At 34.4% G+C, this 16,759-nt stretch overlaps 1 protein-coding gene across 2 annotated transcripts in view; it reads right to left on the minus strand.

The window, feature by feature from the left end:
- The window catches only part of LOC126776497 (uncharacterized), a 65,451-nt gene extending 57,309 nt beyond the window's left edge, over positions 1 to 8,142 (minus strand). Inside the window, exon 1 of one of the 2 annotated variants that reach the window (XM_050499070.1) lies at positions 6,967 to 8,142. In XM_050499070.1, the coding sequence (XP_050355027.1) occupies positions 6,967 to 7,708 (742 nt within the window). In that variant the 5' untranslated portion in view covers positions 7,709 to 8,142. Of the gene's footprint in view, positions 1 to 6,144; positions 6,245 to 6,966 lie in introns of those variants that run through there. The other variant, XM_050499079.1, reaches the window with a different exon arrangement.
- Between the last annotated feature and the right edge of the window lie 8,617 nt (positions 8,143 to 16,759).

The following is a 16,759-nucleotide window of genomic DNA, read 5'->3' on the forward strand; positions in this document are numbered from 1 at the left end:
TTGGGAGTATCAGCTTGCTTATTTATACGTGTTAATGCAGGAAAATAATGATTTTAAAGTCTTAACGTAAATCATTATTTATTTATGTTTATCCAAAGAATATAATTAAACTTCATAATGATTATGATTTTATACAATATTATGAGTTAACGGATTGGAGTCACCTAAACATAGTTCAGTTTTTCTATTACAAAAAGCGTAACACGAGATTAACTGCTATCGAAAGCGATTTGAACCATCTTAACAAATATTCAACCAAATTGAACTTCAAATTTTAAATATATAGATTATACAAACAAAATTACTTGGTAATAGGACTGTGTACAAGGATCCGGATAGGTACCTCCTTATCAGATGTCCTACCGGCAGACAGCAATAATTAGTATTGCTGTGTTTGAAGGGTTAGCGAGCCAGCGTAACTACAGGGACATCATATGTAAGTGCCTAAGGTTGGTGGCGCTTTGGCGGAGTAAGGATTGGTTAATATTTTTTAATTTCCATATGGGTTACCAGTTACGTAATAATCATATTCCATTACAAAAAAAAGGTTTCTTTAAGTTTCTTACAAGCGAAAACATAGTACAAAGATAAAAGACCGATGCAAACAGCTATACTTCAGTAATGAAGTGTGTCGTTGTCAAAAGCCTCGAAACCAGCCAAGTAGTAACAAGATTCGTTTTATGGCTGAAATGATCAAAAATATACTCTATTTTCATTGATATATAGTTGATTCTATCCGCAATCAAATTTGGTCGCGTACGCGCCGCGGAGCGTGTCTGTGGGAGCACACAAACAATGATAGTCGGAATGTGATACAAAAAAAAACGTGGGAGTGAGACCCATGGGACAGAGGGAGACGCAAGATTCAGTTGAGTGAGTACACTTCCGCCGTACAAGGGGGGAACTCTGGTGTTAAGAACTCCCGACAGGTGACTACATTTACATTTCAAATATACCAAACATTATACTCCAAAATATGTTGCCATTAAAGATAAGCACAGCTTTAAAACAAACGAAACGTCTAACATTCTATACAAATAAACAAATAAGGAAATAATATAAACAGGGTTATACATATATATTTTAAACGTATTTAAAAATAAAACAAGAAAAAAATAATTATGAAAATATTTTTATATTCAATATCCTGTAATGTCGTTTCCATGATGAATACTAATCGATCGTATTACGTCACTACGGTATTAAAATAGCAGACGGCAACTTACAATTATGCATTATTTGCAATACATATGTGGCTCATTAACACCAATCCTCAAACTCATCACCTGGAAGATTGATAACATCAAATATTTAAAGCATTATTGTGGATCCTGTCCATTGACACCATGAGAATATGAGAGACAAATATATTTCCTGAATAGACAACAACGGGTGACCTCATTAAATAACATTGGTCTCGCTAATACGATCGTCATCGTGATTTATTCAATTCCGGCTCAAGTTGACGACCAATCAACGATACAAAACTAACTTTTGCAAAATGTAACGTGGCAGTTAACATATAAATTTAGGTTGCGTGCTGATTTTTAGACAGACCGCCAAAGATCACCAAAAGGTCTGAATATAAAACAGATTGACCACCTTATCTCACTAATACTTCCTATATTAAAAATAGAATATGATAATAGGATGGATTTAGATAAAATTTGGAATAGATTATGGCTCATAGGAATAGATTATAGATTATAGCTCATAGCCTATCTTAAGACATAAGATTACTTATCACCTGTCCCACCCAAGCGCAGGAGGAATTATTATATTAATTTTACATTTTTAATACAATTTGGAAATGTAGATTCTACCAAGAAGAACCGGTAAGAAACTTAATAGATACTCTTTTCCGGCAATTACGTAATATGTTAACAATGTAAGTGGCTGTGGTAAGACGGCAAGCAAAAATTACGACAAACACGGGCGGAGTCTAGTAATATATGTATCTTCATGATATCTTAAATACAGCGAATGTGTAGAATACCCTTTTTCTCAGGAAACATAATATCTCTCAAATGATATTATTATTTGTCAAGATAACAGTTCTAAAAATACAGCCCTGTGATATTTAGACGGAAAGACCGCGTAGGCTTTTGGAATGTAATAGGTGGATTATAGTCGATACCGAACCATATTTTTTTGTTATTTATAAGGAATCTTATCCAAAGCAGCTACATCTATGAAATCGTAATTACAGGTTGGAGTTTCAACGTTACCTGTAAATTTAAACGTCGAGAGTAGACAACATTTTTACCGTAATTTATTTCATAAATTAAATTAGCAAATGATGACAAATCTGTTTGTAATAAAGCTTAGAAGGATTATCGCAAAGATTCGCTAATCAAGTAAAGTGTTTGATCAAATATTTTTATCAAACAATGTTATCGCGCAAATTAGACGCAGTGACGTGTTTCTGTCGCCTTGATCTTCAAAGTTATAATATCTTCCTCTTAGTCTTGATAACAATTACTCATGTACGTTATATATGAACCGAATTGGCTCCGTGGACAGAACGAGAGAAATTTAACCGAAGATCGCAGGTTCTTTCTTGACATATTGGCAAGTGGACAATGATGTTAAGTGATCACCACCGCCTGTAGACATTCAAATTTTAAGAAATATTAACCATCCCTACATCGCCAATGTATAACCAACCTTAGAAACTAAGATGTTATGTATTTATATACTGGCTCACTCGCCCTTCAAACCGGAACACAGCAATACTAAGCATTGCTACTTCGCGGTATAATATATGCTGAATGGGTGAGTGGTAACCTACCCAGACGAACTTGTACAAAACCCTAATACCAAGTAAACGTTTCGAAACGGTTCGAAATAAAAATTTCTGCTCATATACACCAATTTGGAGCTCGGTAGAATTAAGTCGAAAAAATCGTCTTAAGTATGACGAAGGTCTTGTCGTAGAAGCTGACTGGTATTGCTACCAATGAGAGTGAGAGATATACAGAATGAATAAGATACATACATACATACATACATAATGTTCATTTGTTCACATTTACTTCCACTTATTATTCACTTTAAATATTTACATAATATTCTCTAAGTGTTCTAAAGAACAATGACAAGATCTTCCGTGATTTTTTAGTATTAAAACCATAAAATAAATACTAGGGAGCTGCTAATTACGGTTTGTAAGTAATTTGTAAAGATGTATCCATTTTCCAAGATAAAGATCGAAAAGGATTAATATTATCTACATATATTACATACTCAAAAACATTATTAATATTTTAACAAATTATTACGTTATACTTTGAGAAACTCTCGTTACAAACTTGAAAATATAAAGACACGACTCGAAATAGTGGAGACTTCGAAAGTGCGTTTTCAGTGCGACATATTTGCCTAATCTGAAAAACATATATATATATATATATATATATATATATATATATATATATATATATATATATATATATATATGTTATGTATATATATATTTGTTTTGATGTGGAGTATATGACATTTCGAACAGGTCGATTGAATTAAGATAACTATTAATTAGAGCCCCGTTTTAAATCAGTTTCTTACTTTCCGGTCTCTGTGTGTTATAGTTAAAATCATGCGTTGATAGTCATTTTAGATATTGGATGTTTTATGTTTATATGTGTTCTTACTCTTATCGCGTTATAATCATCTCTGTGGGAATTTTTATAACATAAACAAAACATTTTGATAAATCCATCACGGTGTTCAAATGTCAACACGAGTTAAAAACATGTCGTGCTATCGATCTTAGTATCAAAACTCTTCCAACTGTGACTTTTACTATCACCCGACATTCAGAATAACCAGTGTTATCCGATGACCGGAAGGACCCCGTTCGGAAGCAAATAGCTATCGAAACTAATGATGCCATTGGAATACTACAATGTGATTGGTTAACGATATTTGTGATAATACTACTGTTAAATACAGTAATATAAAGTCATTCTACCGCGTGTATTTTATGTATTCGGATAAGTTTATTCTAAACTTTATACTTGAAAGATGATACGGATTGTAAAGTGAAATTGGTGTGAGCGTGGAGGTGATGGCCCGGTCAGCCAGCGCCACACAGGCCCTAATTCTGGAATTATTATTCTACGGGTTGGAGTCATTATGATATTATGCCGTAACAGCCTGTGAATGTCCCACTGCTGGGCTAAAGGCCTCCTCTCCTCTTTTTGAGGAGAAGGTTTGGAGCTTATTCCACCACGCTGCTCCAATGCGGGTTGGTAGAATTCACATGTGGCAGAATTTCAGTGAAATTAGACACATGCAGGTTTCCTCACGATGTTTTCCTTCACCGTAAAGCACGAGATGAATTATAATCACAAATTAAGCACATGAAAATTCAGTGGTGCTTGCCCGGGTTTGAACCCACGATCATCGGTTAAGATTCACGCGTTCTTACCACAGGGCCATCTCGGCTTATATATATATTATATTATATTTATAATTATATCATTTTTTTACAATTTATTGTGATTTTCATAAGTAATAAAAACTGTTTAAGTTGATTAATATTCCATTGTAATTTAAATATTTTAATATTTAATTTAAAATTCAAATCTTATATTTAAATATATTATAACAATCGAGATAATATTTATTTACGGTTGTCGTCTTCGATAAAAAAAAAAATACTTTTAAAATAGGCTTTATTTAAGCAATTATTTTTTAAGGATATTTAACTAATAATTTAAGTTATTTAAATAACATTAACATATATGTAGTTAGATTGGGTACTCAAGTGTATTTAGCATCATGAAAGATCATAGAAGCAATGTATTGTTATCCTAGACAGACACAAGTAGATTCATAATAATATTCATAAAGATAATAAATAACATCCGATGACCTAATATTGATGATTTAAATCAGATGTGTTGGTTCAATAATGTTGTTACTACTATCAGCTATGTTTTCTTCATAAACAGACTATTCTAGAAAATGTAGGTAATCTATTTACCAAGAAATATTCCATTGCGAATTAAACGATTATAGCTAAGCTTTATACATTTAAATAAAACGAGATTTTAAAATTGTAATTAAACATATTAAATGGTAGAAATAAATTGTAAATGATTTAATTACGTACTTCTCAAGTACTTTATTGTTAGTTCGCGATAAGAATCCGAGATAGACAAACGAAATCCACGCTAATGATGGTACAAACTGAATCATGTTTAAATAAACTTTATTTACATCACAAGATAAAACGCGCGATTAATCATAACTATTTGTACAAACGTCATAATATAAAATAAAAATAGAAACCAAGTAACAGACTATTGAAAGATAGCGAAAGTAAACAAAAAATATATCAGATTTTATTATTTTATAGCAATGTAGGTCAGGTATCTAATCGTTAATAATAAATCTGTAAATGATAATTCAGTTTCACTCAAAGTTGATTCAGATAATGATCGTGGCGTGATGGACGAAACGAAAGTCGGCGGAATGTGAGCTGGTCACTTTTCGTTCCATATCATTTATTAGCAATATTCTGCTGCGAGTTTGTTAAAATTCTTTAGTTAACAAGAATACAATAAGTTAAAAAGACGCCGAGATGGCCCAGCGGTGAGAGCGCGTGAATCTTAACCGATGATCGTGGGTTCAAACCCGGGCAAGCACCACTGGATTTTCATGTGCTTAATTTGTGTTTATAAATCATCTCGTGTTTGACGGTGAAGGAAAACATCGTAAGGAAACCTGCATGTATCTAATTTCACTGAAATTCTGCCACATGTGTATTCCACCAACCCGCATTGGAGCCGCGTAGTGGAATAAGCTCCAAACCTTTTCCTCAAAAAAGGAGAGGAGACCTTAGCCCAGTAGTGGGATATTCACGGGCCGTTTCTGTACTAACAAGAATACAGTTTTCATAAGTGATCAATATTTTAAAAGACGAAATGGTACTTAACAAAACTTTATTACCAACGAAGATTTAGTAAAATCATTATTAATTTGTTCTAATCAATCCAATAAAAACTGTTGCCATAAAACATTATTTTATTCCATGATTAATACAGTTTATTAATATTCACAAAACTTTTAAAAAAATCGTTAAGATCATGAAAACAAAATTGCTCTGGTCCAACAAATATGCCTTGAACTACTTACGCATAGGCGGCCTTTACTTCGTAAACCCTCTACTTGCATGAAGGTTTCACGAAATAACGATATTAACTCGTTAAAATGTTCAGATAAACGTGCACAGTAAGTTCCTTCGAATGTCGGTCAAATATTTACCACGAGAGTTAAGAAATCCATTTATAAATGGAAAAATAACTTTACTCATATCGTATTCCTTGATATTGAACTTTAACCACAAACAAAAAAAAATAAGAAACAAATAACAAAATCGAATAAAAACATTCGTAATAAGACGCAGTGTGAGTATTAAAGAACTCTATTCCAATTATAATTTGCGTTAAATGTTTGTTTAAGTTATCATATTTACCGCACGAGTCTTCATCAAATAGGAATGTAGTAACGCTTTCGTATTTAATGATAGCAGTTGGTATTGAATCACTAATTAAACAGACTGCTAATACAATTTAATTAAAGATAATTGTATCGATATCGTAAATTCATATTAAAATCTATTTTTTCAATCTTGGCATACAAGTGACATATATAATAAAATAATGTTTACAATATATACACAAATGATTACTGTAATAAATATGTGTTTTACAGGAAATAAAATCGTGTTATTTATGTTAACACACATTATTAAGACTATTATGCACACACAATCATTTTGACATTCTACTTTTTATAGCTCATATTCCTGTATTAAATTATTAACGTATGCTTGCGATCAATTTTAGTATAATTTATGTTATTGTTACTATCTCAGCTTTGATAACCCGGTCAGTGGTCACAGGTCGTGTGGTTATTACAAGGTAACTTTTATTAAACTTATTTATAATGACTCACCTCTAGCCCAGCCGGTGAGCACGTTCCCGAGGTATGCCACTTTGTATACCGGATCTGGTTCACTGATTCGTACGCTGTTTGTACGTCGCAGCAACCGGCCCAAACCACGAGACAGTCTTCCTATAGTTCTGGCCGTAAAGTCTTTCCCGGAAGCGCCATCAGCCAGACAGACCTCATTTGGCAAAATTGATCTTCCTTGCACGTTCTCTCTGTGAGCTATCAACTTTGGAATCGTCAAGGGAATCGACTTCTTGCGCTCCGGAGTCAAAGTTTTCGCCTGATTCACACTGTACACGTTGCAATTTTTCTTATAGATTTGGATCTCTTTGGTTCGGTCCGCTCCGTAATCAGTCTTGTCGGAACTCTCAGTGATTCCCGATTTCCCATTAAGATTCTCGCTCAGAGAATTGTTATTTAGAGTATCAGTTTGGCCGTCGCTGTATCGACGCTCCGAAGTCAACCGCCTCTTAAGAAGAGATGGGTTTCGTAGCAGTATGCTTGTTTCACTGGAACTTCTGTTTTTTAGTATATGAATTTTTTTCACCCGAGAGACTGCGCAGTCGACCGAATCAGCGCTAACCGTCCTTTCCGTTTTCCCCTCCTCGTCCAGGAAGCGAACTCTCAGACCGTTAGGTTTGCAATCGTTAATTGTTGTTTCCACATCTTGCAATCGCTCCGGTTGACTTTTTGCGCCTCCGTCTAAGCAATGGCGTTCGTTTTCACTTAAAGTGCCGCGAGCCATTTTCGCGAAAGAGACCTAACTTTTATTTTTGAAAATTTTACATTCTGAATATTCCTGCCTCGTAGAGCAGTTGCGGTTGGCAACTCGCTTGAATATAAGTTGTTATCTAGTTCACGATACAAAGCATTAAACCAGTCACTTCTTAGCTAACTTACAACACACACAGTAGTAACACACTTCGTCCATTAAAGAACGACACCGGTTTGGAATGTAGCTTGCACTTACTTAATACACTTGACGGTTTGTTGGAGAAATGTTTACAAAAACCGAGCAAATAAGAATTCCTTCGGAATCACTCGGTTACGATAGTATTGCGAATGGCAGGTGATTATGATTACAACACCAGTGGATATTTCGCCACAGTTGCGGCGGCGTGCGGCGGCGTGCGGCGCGGGCGTGCGACTCGCGCGACTCGCGGAGGAGGTATGGCGCCGGCGCGGGCGCGCGGGCGCACCACGACCGGTCACTCGATCCCGACTTTGATTTTAATGTTCTGACTTATGTTGCAGAGCTAATCCATCGTCAGCAACCTGTATGCAAACATAAACTTTGTATTAAAAAAACAATTAATTTTCAAGACATTTCAAATGGGCTTAATGATAAAAACAAGTAAATAGCTGTTTCTTGCAACAATCTGATTAATATAAAAACAAAATTGATGTTTTCATGCTTCTTGAACACTAAAACAAGCTTAAATAAATACTCGCCATAAAAAACAAATCATTAATGGAGAAGGCTCCTCTGTAAACTAACTGCTCTAACAAAAACTGTCTAGCGTTCTTGTAAAAAAAGCAACACACGTATTTAACGATATTATATAGAGCGGCATATTTAATTAACATAATGAATACAAAAACTTATAATTGTTAGTCTTCAATTTTATCGGACATTATACCTTAGTGAAAAATCTTTACTCGACAATTACTTATCGACAGAGAATGCGTTTTTCTTTGCAATCTGCAATTACTGTATTTGAAGTAACGTAGTAGTTTTTTATGAAACTTTTTACTGACATACATATATCATACCTGCATGTCGTGTGACAGCAAATAGAATGTGTAGATTGTTCTGCTATACATATAGTTATCGATGTGCAGTTTTTATTACCCTTTGAGAACCCTTATACATCTCTAAAACTAGTTTCAGAATTACTTTCAGAATTCGTTTCCTATCCTCACGATAGATTACATTTAAAAATTATAAATGTTACATTTCATCTGAATAAGAGAAGATGAATCAAATAATATAATTTAACAAAGCTTATATAGGTTAGGCGGACTAAAGCCTAACCTATATATAATATATATAATGTATATAGGTTAGGCTTTAGTCCACAAAACTGACTACAATTATACAATCAACAATGACATACAATAATACATTTAACTGAAAATATTTACAATTGAGTCTTCTCGATGTGGACATTACATGCTTATATGAGGGCTAAAAAGCAAAAAAAAAATTACATTAGCTAGTAATTACAGCATAACATTAGAACAAACATAAGAAAACTTATAAAAACTATCACCTATAAAATAAATATAAATAACTAAAAACAGAAAACTAAAAACAGAATTAAACTAAACTAAGAAGCAAAACAGAATTAAGCTAAAAATATAAAAATTATATAAAATAATTTAAAAAAATATATTTTTTTAAATCGAACAATGTCCAGGATTTTTGGAATCTCACTGGGTGGAACGTAGTCTCGGCACACTCAATTTCAGGCTGACGCAGATACTTTCCGGACACAATTGTTTCGGTAAGTACCAATGGATAGATCCAGTGCACTGGATAGCGAGGCGGGAGGTGACACCCTCCTACCATGAGTGTGGTGCGCCTTCGGACACAGCGTGCTACACTCTGATGGAGTGTGCCACTTGGGGGCTGCCGAGTGTGATAAGCGCCATGATTGGTAGCGAGAGGTGCTGGTTGGAGACGGTCTCCTTCTGCGAAAATGTCATATTGCAGAGGGAGGCAGCGGAGGCGGAGCGCGAGAAGAGGGCCTCCGCTGACCCGCTTCGCCGAAGAAGAACGGGGAGAAGGTGTCGGCGCTATACGCATCTTCTTCTCCCGCCGTAAGTATTGCCGGGGCTAGGGGGTCTTTGTACCCCGAGAACCCCCTACGATTTGGAGGCTCGCAGAGGTGGGCCAACCGTCGGGACGTCACGGTAGTATACGCAAGCGATCCCGTGACGTCCCTCGAAAAGGCGGTGTGGTTAACGCTGGTTTTAGTGGGTATTCCAGCGCATGCTCAGCACCGGCGAGTCCCACATAGGCCTGGGGAGGCCCAGTGCGTAAATGGGGGAAAGCGTTTCTCCAGCGAAAAAAAAAGTATTTTTGGAATCGATTTTAAGATTTTTCTCGTAGTCTCGCATATTATTTTTTCTTTTTAAGCATCATTACAAATCACTATAACAGACCAAGTTTAAAATCTTTATCAATTAACATATATAGAAATAATAAAAATTAGTGCCATCAAATAATCTGGGCACTTATGGATAGAAAAAAAATCCTTTTTTCACCTTAGCTCTATTGCATTTTATTGCATTGTATTTTCCTTAAGATGATGTCCTTTACTGTACGAGAGAAATCGTAAACAGAAAAACATTCGGAAAATTCAATGCTAGACTGGTTTTGAACTTGTGACCTTCGTTTAAAATCCACGTGTCTCGACATGGCCGTCTGAGCACCGACTGTATATATGTATATTTATGTTTTTATTATTTAAAGCATTAACTGTCAATCTATTTATTGTAGTATAATGGTAGTTGTCGTGTTATTGTACCTAAGTTAACATCGAATTCGAAATACTTATTAACATAAATTAAACTACTGGTAACTAAAAAGTTTTCTTGAGAAGGAGATTCAGAGCTTGTTGCCATCACAATGCTCAATTTGATTCCGATTGTGTGATTGATTGTGAAAAACACTGTGACATCTTGGCTCTTAGCTATCGTCTCCGATAATTTATTGGGATTATCCTGGGTAACTTTCAACTACAAACCATCTCTATTTTAAAGATCCCAAGAACTATAGATGCTTCAAGAACAATAAATGAAATAACAAACACAATTTCGCATTCACAATATGTATTTATAAATATAACATAGTATAATGATACAAAGTTGGCAATAATTATTATATATTTATACTATTTTATAAAGTTATATAATTAAGTATTAAATTTATGTATTATTTAAATATGATAATGATGATGATGTTCTAATGGATTTCAGCCACGTTGGTCTTTTTTAAATCAGATTAGCTAGTTATGGAGGACATTATATACAGGACAAGTGTAAACAAACACAAGTGCGCATATTCCCTTATAATGCAAATGAGACGGCCAGGTACCCAAAATTCTAGACTATTGAGATAGTATTACACAGACCATAAACCTTCAGAACCGAGTCATGTGACATGGGCCCAAATATTTTTTTTTTTAATAAACGGGTAAACGGGCCACTAACCATAGCCATTGGCGCTGTAAAAAATATTCATTATTCTTACAACGCCAGTGCGCAACTAAACTAGGGAACTAAGATGTTATTTCCGTTGTACCTTTTATTATTTTTTATATGCCCCGGGATGGCATATGACTCTGCTCCACCTGATGGTAAGTGGTAGTAGAGTCCAAACGCGACGACGGCCAGTACAGTCGGGAAGAATGTTCTGTACTAGCCGTCCCCGCCTTGCCGGCCCGCAAGATGCCTGTTCACGCCTCGTTTGAAGGAACCCGGGTTGTAAGAGGAGGGGAACACGTGAGCTGGTAAGGAATTCCATTTTTTGGTAGTGCGACAAAGAAAGGAGTCGCCAAATTTCTTTGTGCGCGATGGAATTGATGTCACAGTTAGGCGGTGACATCGAGAACCAGCTCGCGTGGACTTATATATAGTTGGCTATATATATACCTATAGTTACTATTACTTATATATACCTATAGTTGGCTCACCTCTCTTCAAGTCGGAACACAATAATACTTGGTAGAATATGTGATTATTGGGTGGCCCCTACCCTGACGGGCTTGCACAAATCTCTACCACCAAGTAAATTACGTCTGCACGTTCGGAAGTATATTCCGACATAACGCGAGCTGTGCAGTGCAGCGGAGCTCTCCTCAAACAGCGATATCGTCCCCCACAAGCTAGACCAACGACACAATCCTTTAGGTATAATCTGGACTATAATCAAGTCACAACACACGTTTTGTCAGCTATTTTTGTCCTCAGTCATGACCTAGAAACTATTATTACGGTATAATTTATACACAATTATAAAATAAACGTGACTTGATATATTTCTAATAAAATTTTATAAAAGAAAAACCAGTAGAAATAATAAAAAATGCACTAAAGAGTAAAAAATAACCCAATTTGTTTTTGTGATGTCTAAAGTCGGTGTTGGGCATACGAAATATTTCACTTTTATTACATTTCACTCAGCAGTTTAAACAAACAGCTTTATGTATTAATAACGGCATATAATTAAGCACTTATAAATTATTTTACTGGCAATAACTTGGGAGCGGGGAGTTGACCTGGTAAGTAAATGTACAAAATACAGCTAATCATTATTTCAAGTTATAACATGGACTCCATATACTTTTGAATATAATAAGAACATAAATTTGAATTAAAATAATATAATTTTAGAAGATTGTGTAATAAAATCCAAAATTAATCCAGGAACAAATTAGAGAGATAGATATTATGTATAAATATATATAGATTTATTGGTCCCAGATCTACTGGGAGGGGTTTTGTGCAAGAACGTCTGCGTAGGTGCACCAACTCATCAGAAAATCTACCGCAAAGCAGCAGTACTTGGTATTATTGTGTTCCGGGTTAAATGAGCCAGGCGGATTAACAATGTAAGCAATTAACATTTCTTACAACGCCAATGTCTGTGGGTTTTGGTGACAACTTACCATCAGGTGGTCCATATGCTCGTCCGCATATAGGTCTATAAAAAATATATATTCAAAAAGTGCATGTATGTGTTTCTTTGTCGCATAAAAACATATTATTGTATTCACAGTACGCACACACGGACCTGCTACTATTTTATTAAATGTATAAACTACGCCATGCGAGTACATCAAGTGCGTTGTTATAAGACGAGCTTTAAAGTGCAGATCGTGGCAGCGGCTTAGTTGAGCAGCTTAGCTTGAACGACACTGGGACTTGCACAAATACGTTTATGCATCTTTGACAACGAACATTTTTTATTTGCAACGTTATTTTACGAAAATATGTCAAGTAAGAAACAGTTTTCTGAAAATCTAAAAGCCAGACATTCGTAACGTTTCAAAAAATAAAATAATTGGATATAAAATAATATTATACTAATATTAAATATACATAAGTACATATGTAAGCAAATGCAACATTCTCTCTGCTATGATTAACATTAATTATAAATGACAGCGTGACGCAAAGTCTATGTACGCGCCTAGTATAAGTAAACTAACTTTGTTAATTAGTGTTAATTATACGACACTACATTTGTATTACAAATTACTCGCTACTCCGAATTGTATATGAGATATTCCTGTGACTTCAATCATTAAAATATTACATTTACAAATAAAATACTCTCATATGTACACTATAATAAAAAAGTAAAGTTTTAGCCCGTAAATATGTCACTACTGGGCAAAGGGGTTCTTGTTTCGAGCTTATTCCACAACACCGTTTCAATTTACGTCAGCGGCTTAATAATTACAGCCGCTACAAACACAACAAAGATCGAAACTATAGTTTTGTATATATTGCGCCTTTAATTATAATAGATCTCTTATTTCATACCAGAATACAGGTAAATGAAGGTGATAATTATATTCAGCGAAAAAATTAGTGATCAAATTAAAATATACTTTACTCGAGTAGTATGAGAACCGTTTTTTAATCGTTATGTGTCATGGAATAAAATTGAATGTTAAGCTACCCCTAATGTCGCTTATACCTAGATATCAAGAAACTCAGAAATTACTATTTCTCCCAAATTACTTATTATATTTTATTATAAGTATTATCTATTAATGTATATAACTTAAGATTTAAATTTAGACTGGCTTACAGAAATCTCCGGCCGAGAGAGCGCGTTCCTGACATATCCATGATCGAACATAGCTTTGAAGCTGAGAAGAATTTACGATGAAAATATTTTAATAGCTCATTCGCCCTACCCATATAATAATTAAAAATATGTGATTGTGTAAACTTACCAAAAATGTTATAATATTGCGCTAAATTACATTATTTTCAAGTTATATCAATTATTTATTTTTGTTGTGTATCTTTATTCGTGTATATTATTCAACTAACAGACGTTAGGAAAGCATTCTCTAAGCGGCCGGACTTTGTTAAAAATGCCTACCTGGTTACAATTAAAATACTGTTCATTAATGAAATCAGCAGTCTCGTAAGCATTATGAATAACGCTTACATAAAAATATGTGGAATTGTAGGCTGTCTAATCTGCATAAATACTGCGAGTCGGGATTTACGTAAAAGTAGAATGAACGAAATCAAGTATTACACGTGTTAAATAATGTTAAATAATAATAATGAAGTAATAATAAGAATGCTTTATAGTTTGTATAAATATTATATTAAAATATTACATATTATAATATTTAATGTCGGTTGCCTTTTGTAGTGTGCGACTAATTTCTTTGGGTGCGATGAATATTCAAGGTTTAGTTTGAATGCAACGTTCCTAAATGTAACGGTTGAATGAAATTCTTCTAACGCAATAATGTTTCATTAACTTCACGAGTGGTACTTACTGTTTTTTGAATTTTCTTTTATGTACACAAGTAACAACCCCATTACTAATAAAATATAATGCTATTTTTATTTATTTATTGCACACACTTTAGTATATAAACATTTAGTAACATATAATAGCAAGTAGAACATATGGTATGCAAAGGCGGCCTCATCACTTGTAGTGATCTCTTCCAGGCAACCTCTGTAAAGAGAAATGTTTATGTGTTTTTAGCCAGGATCACTAATCGGGCATAGTGTGCGAACAACTTATACTTAAAATGTATTGAGCTTAATGCAAATATGTAATATACCAACCTACGTACATATATATACATATACACTTATACATACATACAAACTTATATAAGAAATAAATAACCATATACATGCTAAATTCCGAACGTCCGAATATTTTATTTATTTAATCCTAAAACATTTCAACCAACTATAAAGGTTTTCTTACATAGACTAGCTACCAGCTAGATTAATAAAAATAGTTATAATTTACTTTATTTATAATAATTTATTAACTAGAAGGTTAACTGAAAGACATATTTTTGCTCCGACTAAGTCTCTGGATGTATTTGCACGACTAGATATTTTTTGGTTATAATTAAATGTCATAATTGAACTCTTCTTAAGGTAACGCACTTAATTAGATGGTTTTACTATTTTTCATAGGAATCATCGCATATTATGAAACGATTGTGTTAAAAAAGATGAAGGTCCACCTGTCGTGGTTACGAGGTGACTCTAAAGCATACAATAATTTTCATTTAATTCAAACATAAACTTATATACTCGGAGAGTCGTAATGGACGATACCCCATCCTGCGGGTGTCATTAAGCTTTGCATTCGAGTGACTGTAATTACAAAATTCTTCGTGCGATGCATCTGGTCTTAAGCAAATGTGGCGCCGTCTGTAGTGGAATGTTATTCATTTTACAATGAATTCTTCCACGAGTTATGCTATTTATGCTATTCTTAAATATATAATTATTAATTTAGAGAGAAGCTACTGTTTGTAAATTAATATTTAAATTCGTCATGTTATCAAAAATGTTGTCTTTTTTCTTGTTCCGATGAATTATATAAATAATAATAATGTGCTCCAGACCGATTTTGGCCACGGCGGTCAATCCCAAGAGAGATTAGTCAACTGCGCAGGAGATATTATAGAGCACAAATGTGTGCGAAAACACAAGTGCAATCTCTATTCCCTAACTCTCATAATCCGATGGGACGTAGAACCAAAGCCTTTATATGCTTTCCGAGGCACGGGAGTGTACACACTTCCAACTTCCAGGCACAGGGCTGCTACAAAGAATTTTTTGACAGAAAAACCCAATAACTTTTTATTGGCCCGACCTGGGAATTGAACCCAGGGCCTCCGGGTCTGTGGCCTTACATCAAGCCACTATATATAAGACCAAAGGCAGTCCAGATTAATTATATAACTGTTGTATAAATGTTCAACATGTATTTTTCAGTGTTATGTGCAGTATAAATTGTAAACTGATTGTAATGATATTTGACACACAGGTAGCCTGATATCTGTATCATGAAATACCGTTCTCCTATTTAAGGATTGTTCTGAAAAATACGGCATTTACAGTAAATTAAGAACAAAAAACATTATAATAAACTTTTTTAATACATAAGCCTAATTATACTAAACTATACTATAATTGTGCTGTACAGGATTATATAAATGATAGAAGAGCTTGGAGTAGGTATTCGTTTACATTAATACAGAATATATTAGTATACAATTATTGACGGGCTGGTTGGCGTGGTATTAGTATGTACTTGCCTTTCACGCCGAAGGTTGTGGGTTCGATTCCCACCCAGGACAGACATTTGTGTGCATGAACAAATCTGGTTGTCCTGATTCTAGGTGTTATTATCTATATAAGTATGCATTTACAAAAAAAAAGATAAGTAGTATATGTAGTATATATATAGAATATTGGTATCAGACGGCCGTGTGTGAAAAATGTCGCAGTATATTATTATTACGTTCTTACCACTACATTCTAAACCGATGGTAGCTTTATATTAAAATGAAAATTGTAAAATGAGAATTCAAAAGTGCTTGCGAGAGCCTCCTCTAATAAAGCACTAATTACTGGTGGTAGGGCTTTGTGCAAGCTCGTCTGGGTAGGTACCACCCACTCATCAGATATTCTACCGCAAAACAGCAATACTTGATATTGTTGTGTTCCGGTTTGAAGGGTGAGTGAGCCAGTGTAATTACAGGCACAAGGGACATAA

The sequence above is a fragment of the Nymphalis io genome, chromosome 2, assembly GCF_905147045.1.
Source record: "Nymphalis io chromosome 2, ilAglIoxx1.1, whole genome shotgun sequence".
In the NCBI taxonomy this organism is placed as follows: domain Eukaryota; kingdom Metazoa; phylum Arthropoda; class Insecta; order Lepidoptera; family Nymphalidae; genus Nymphalis; species Nymphalis io.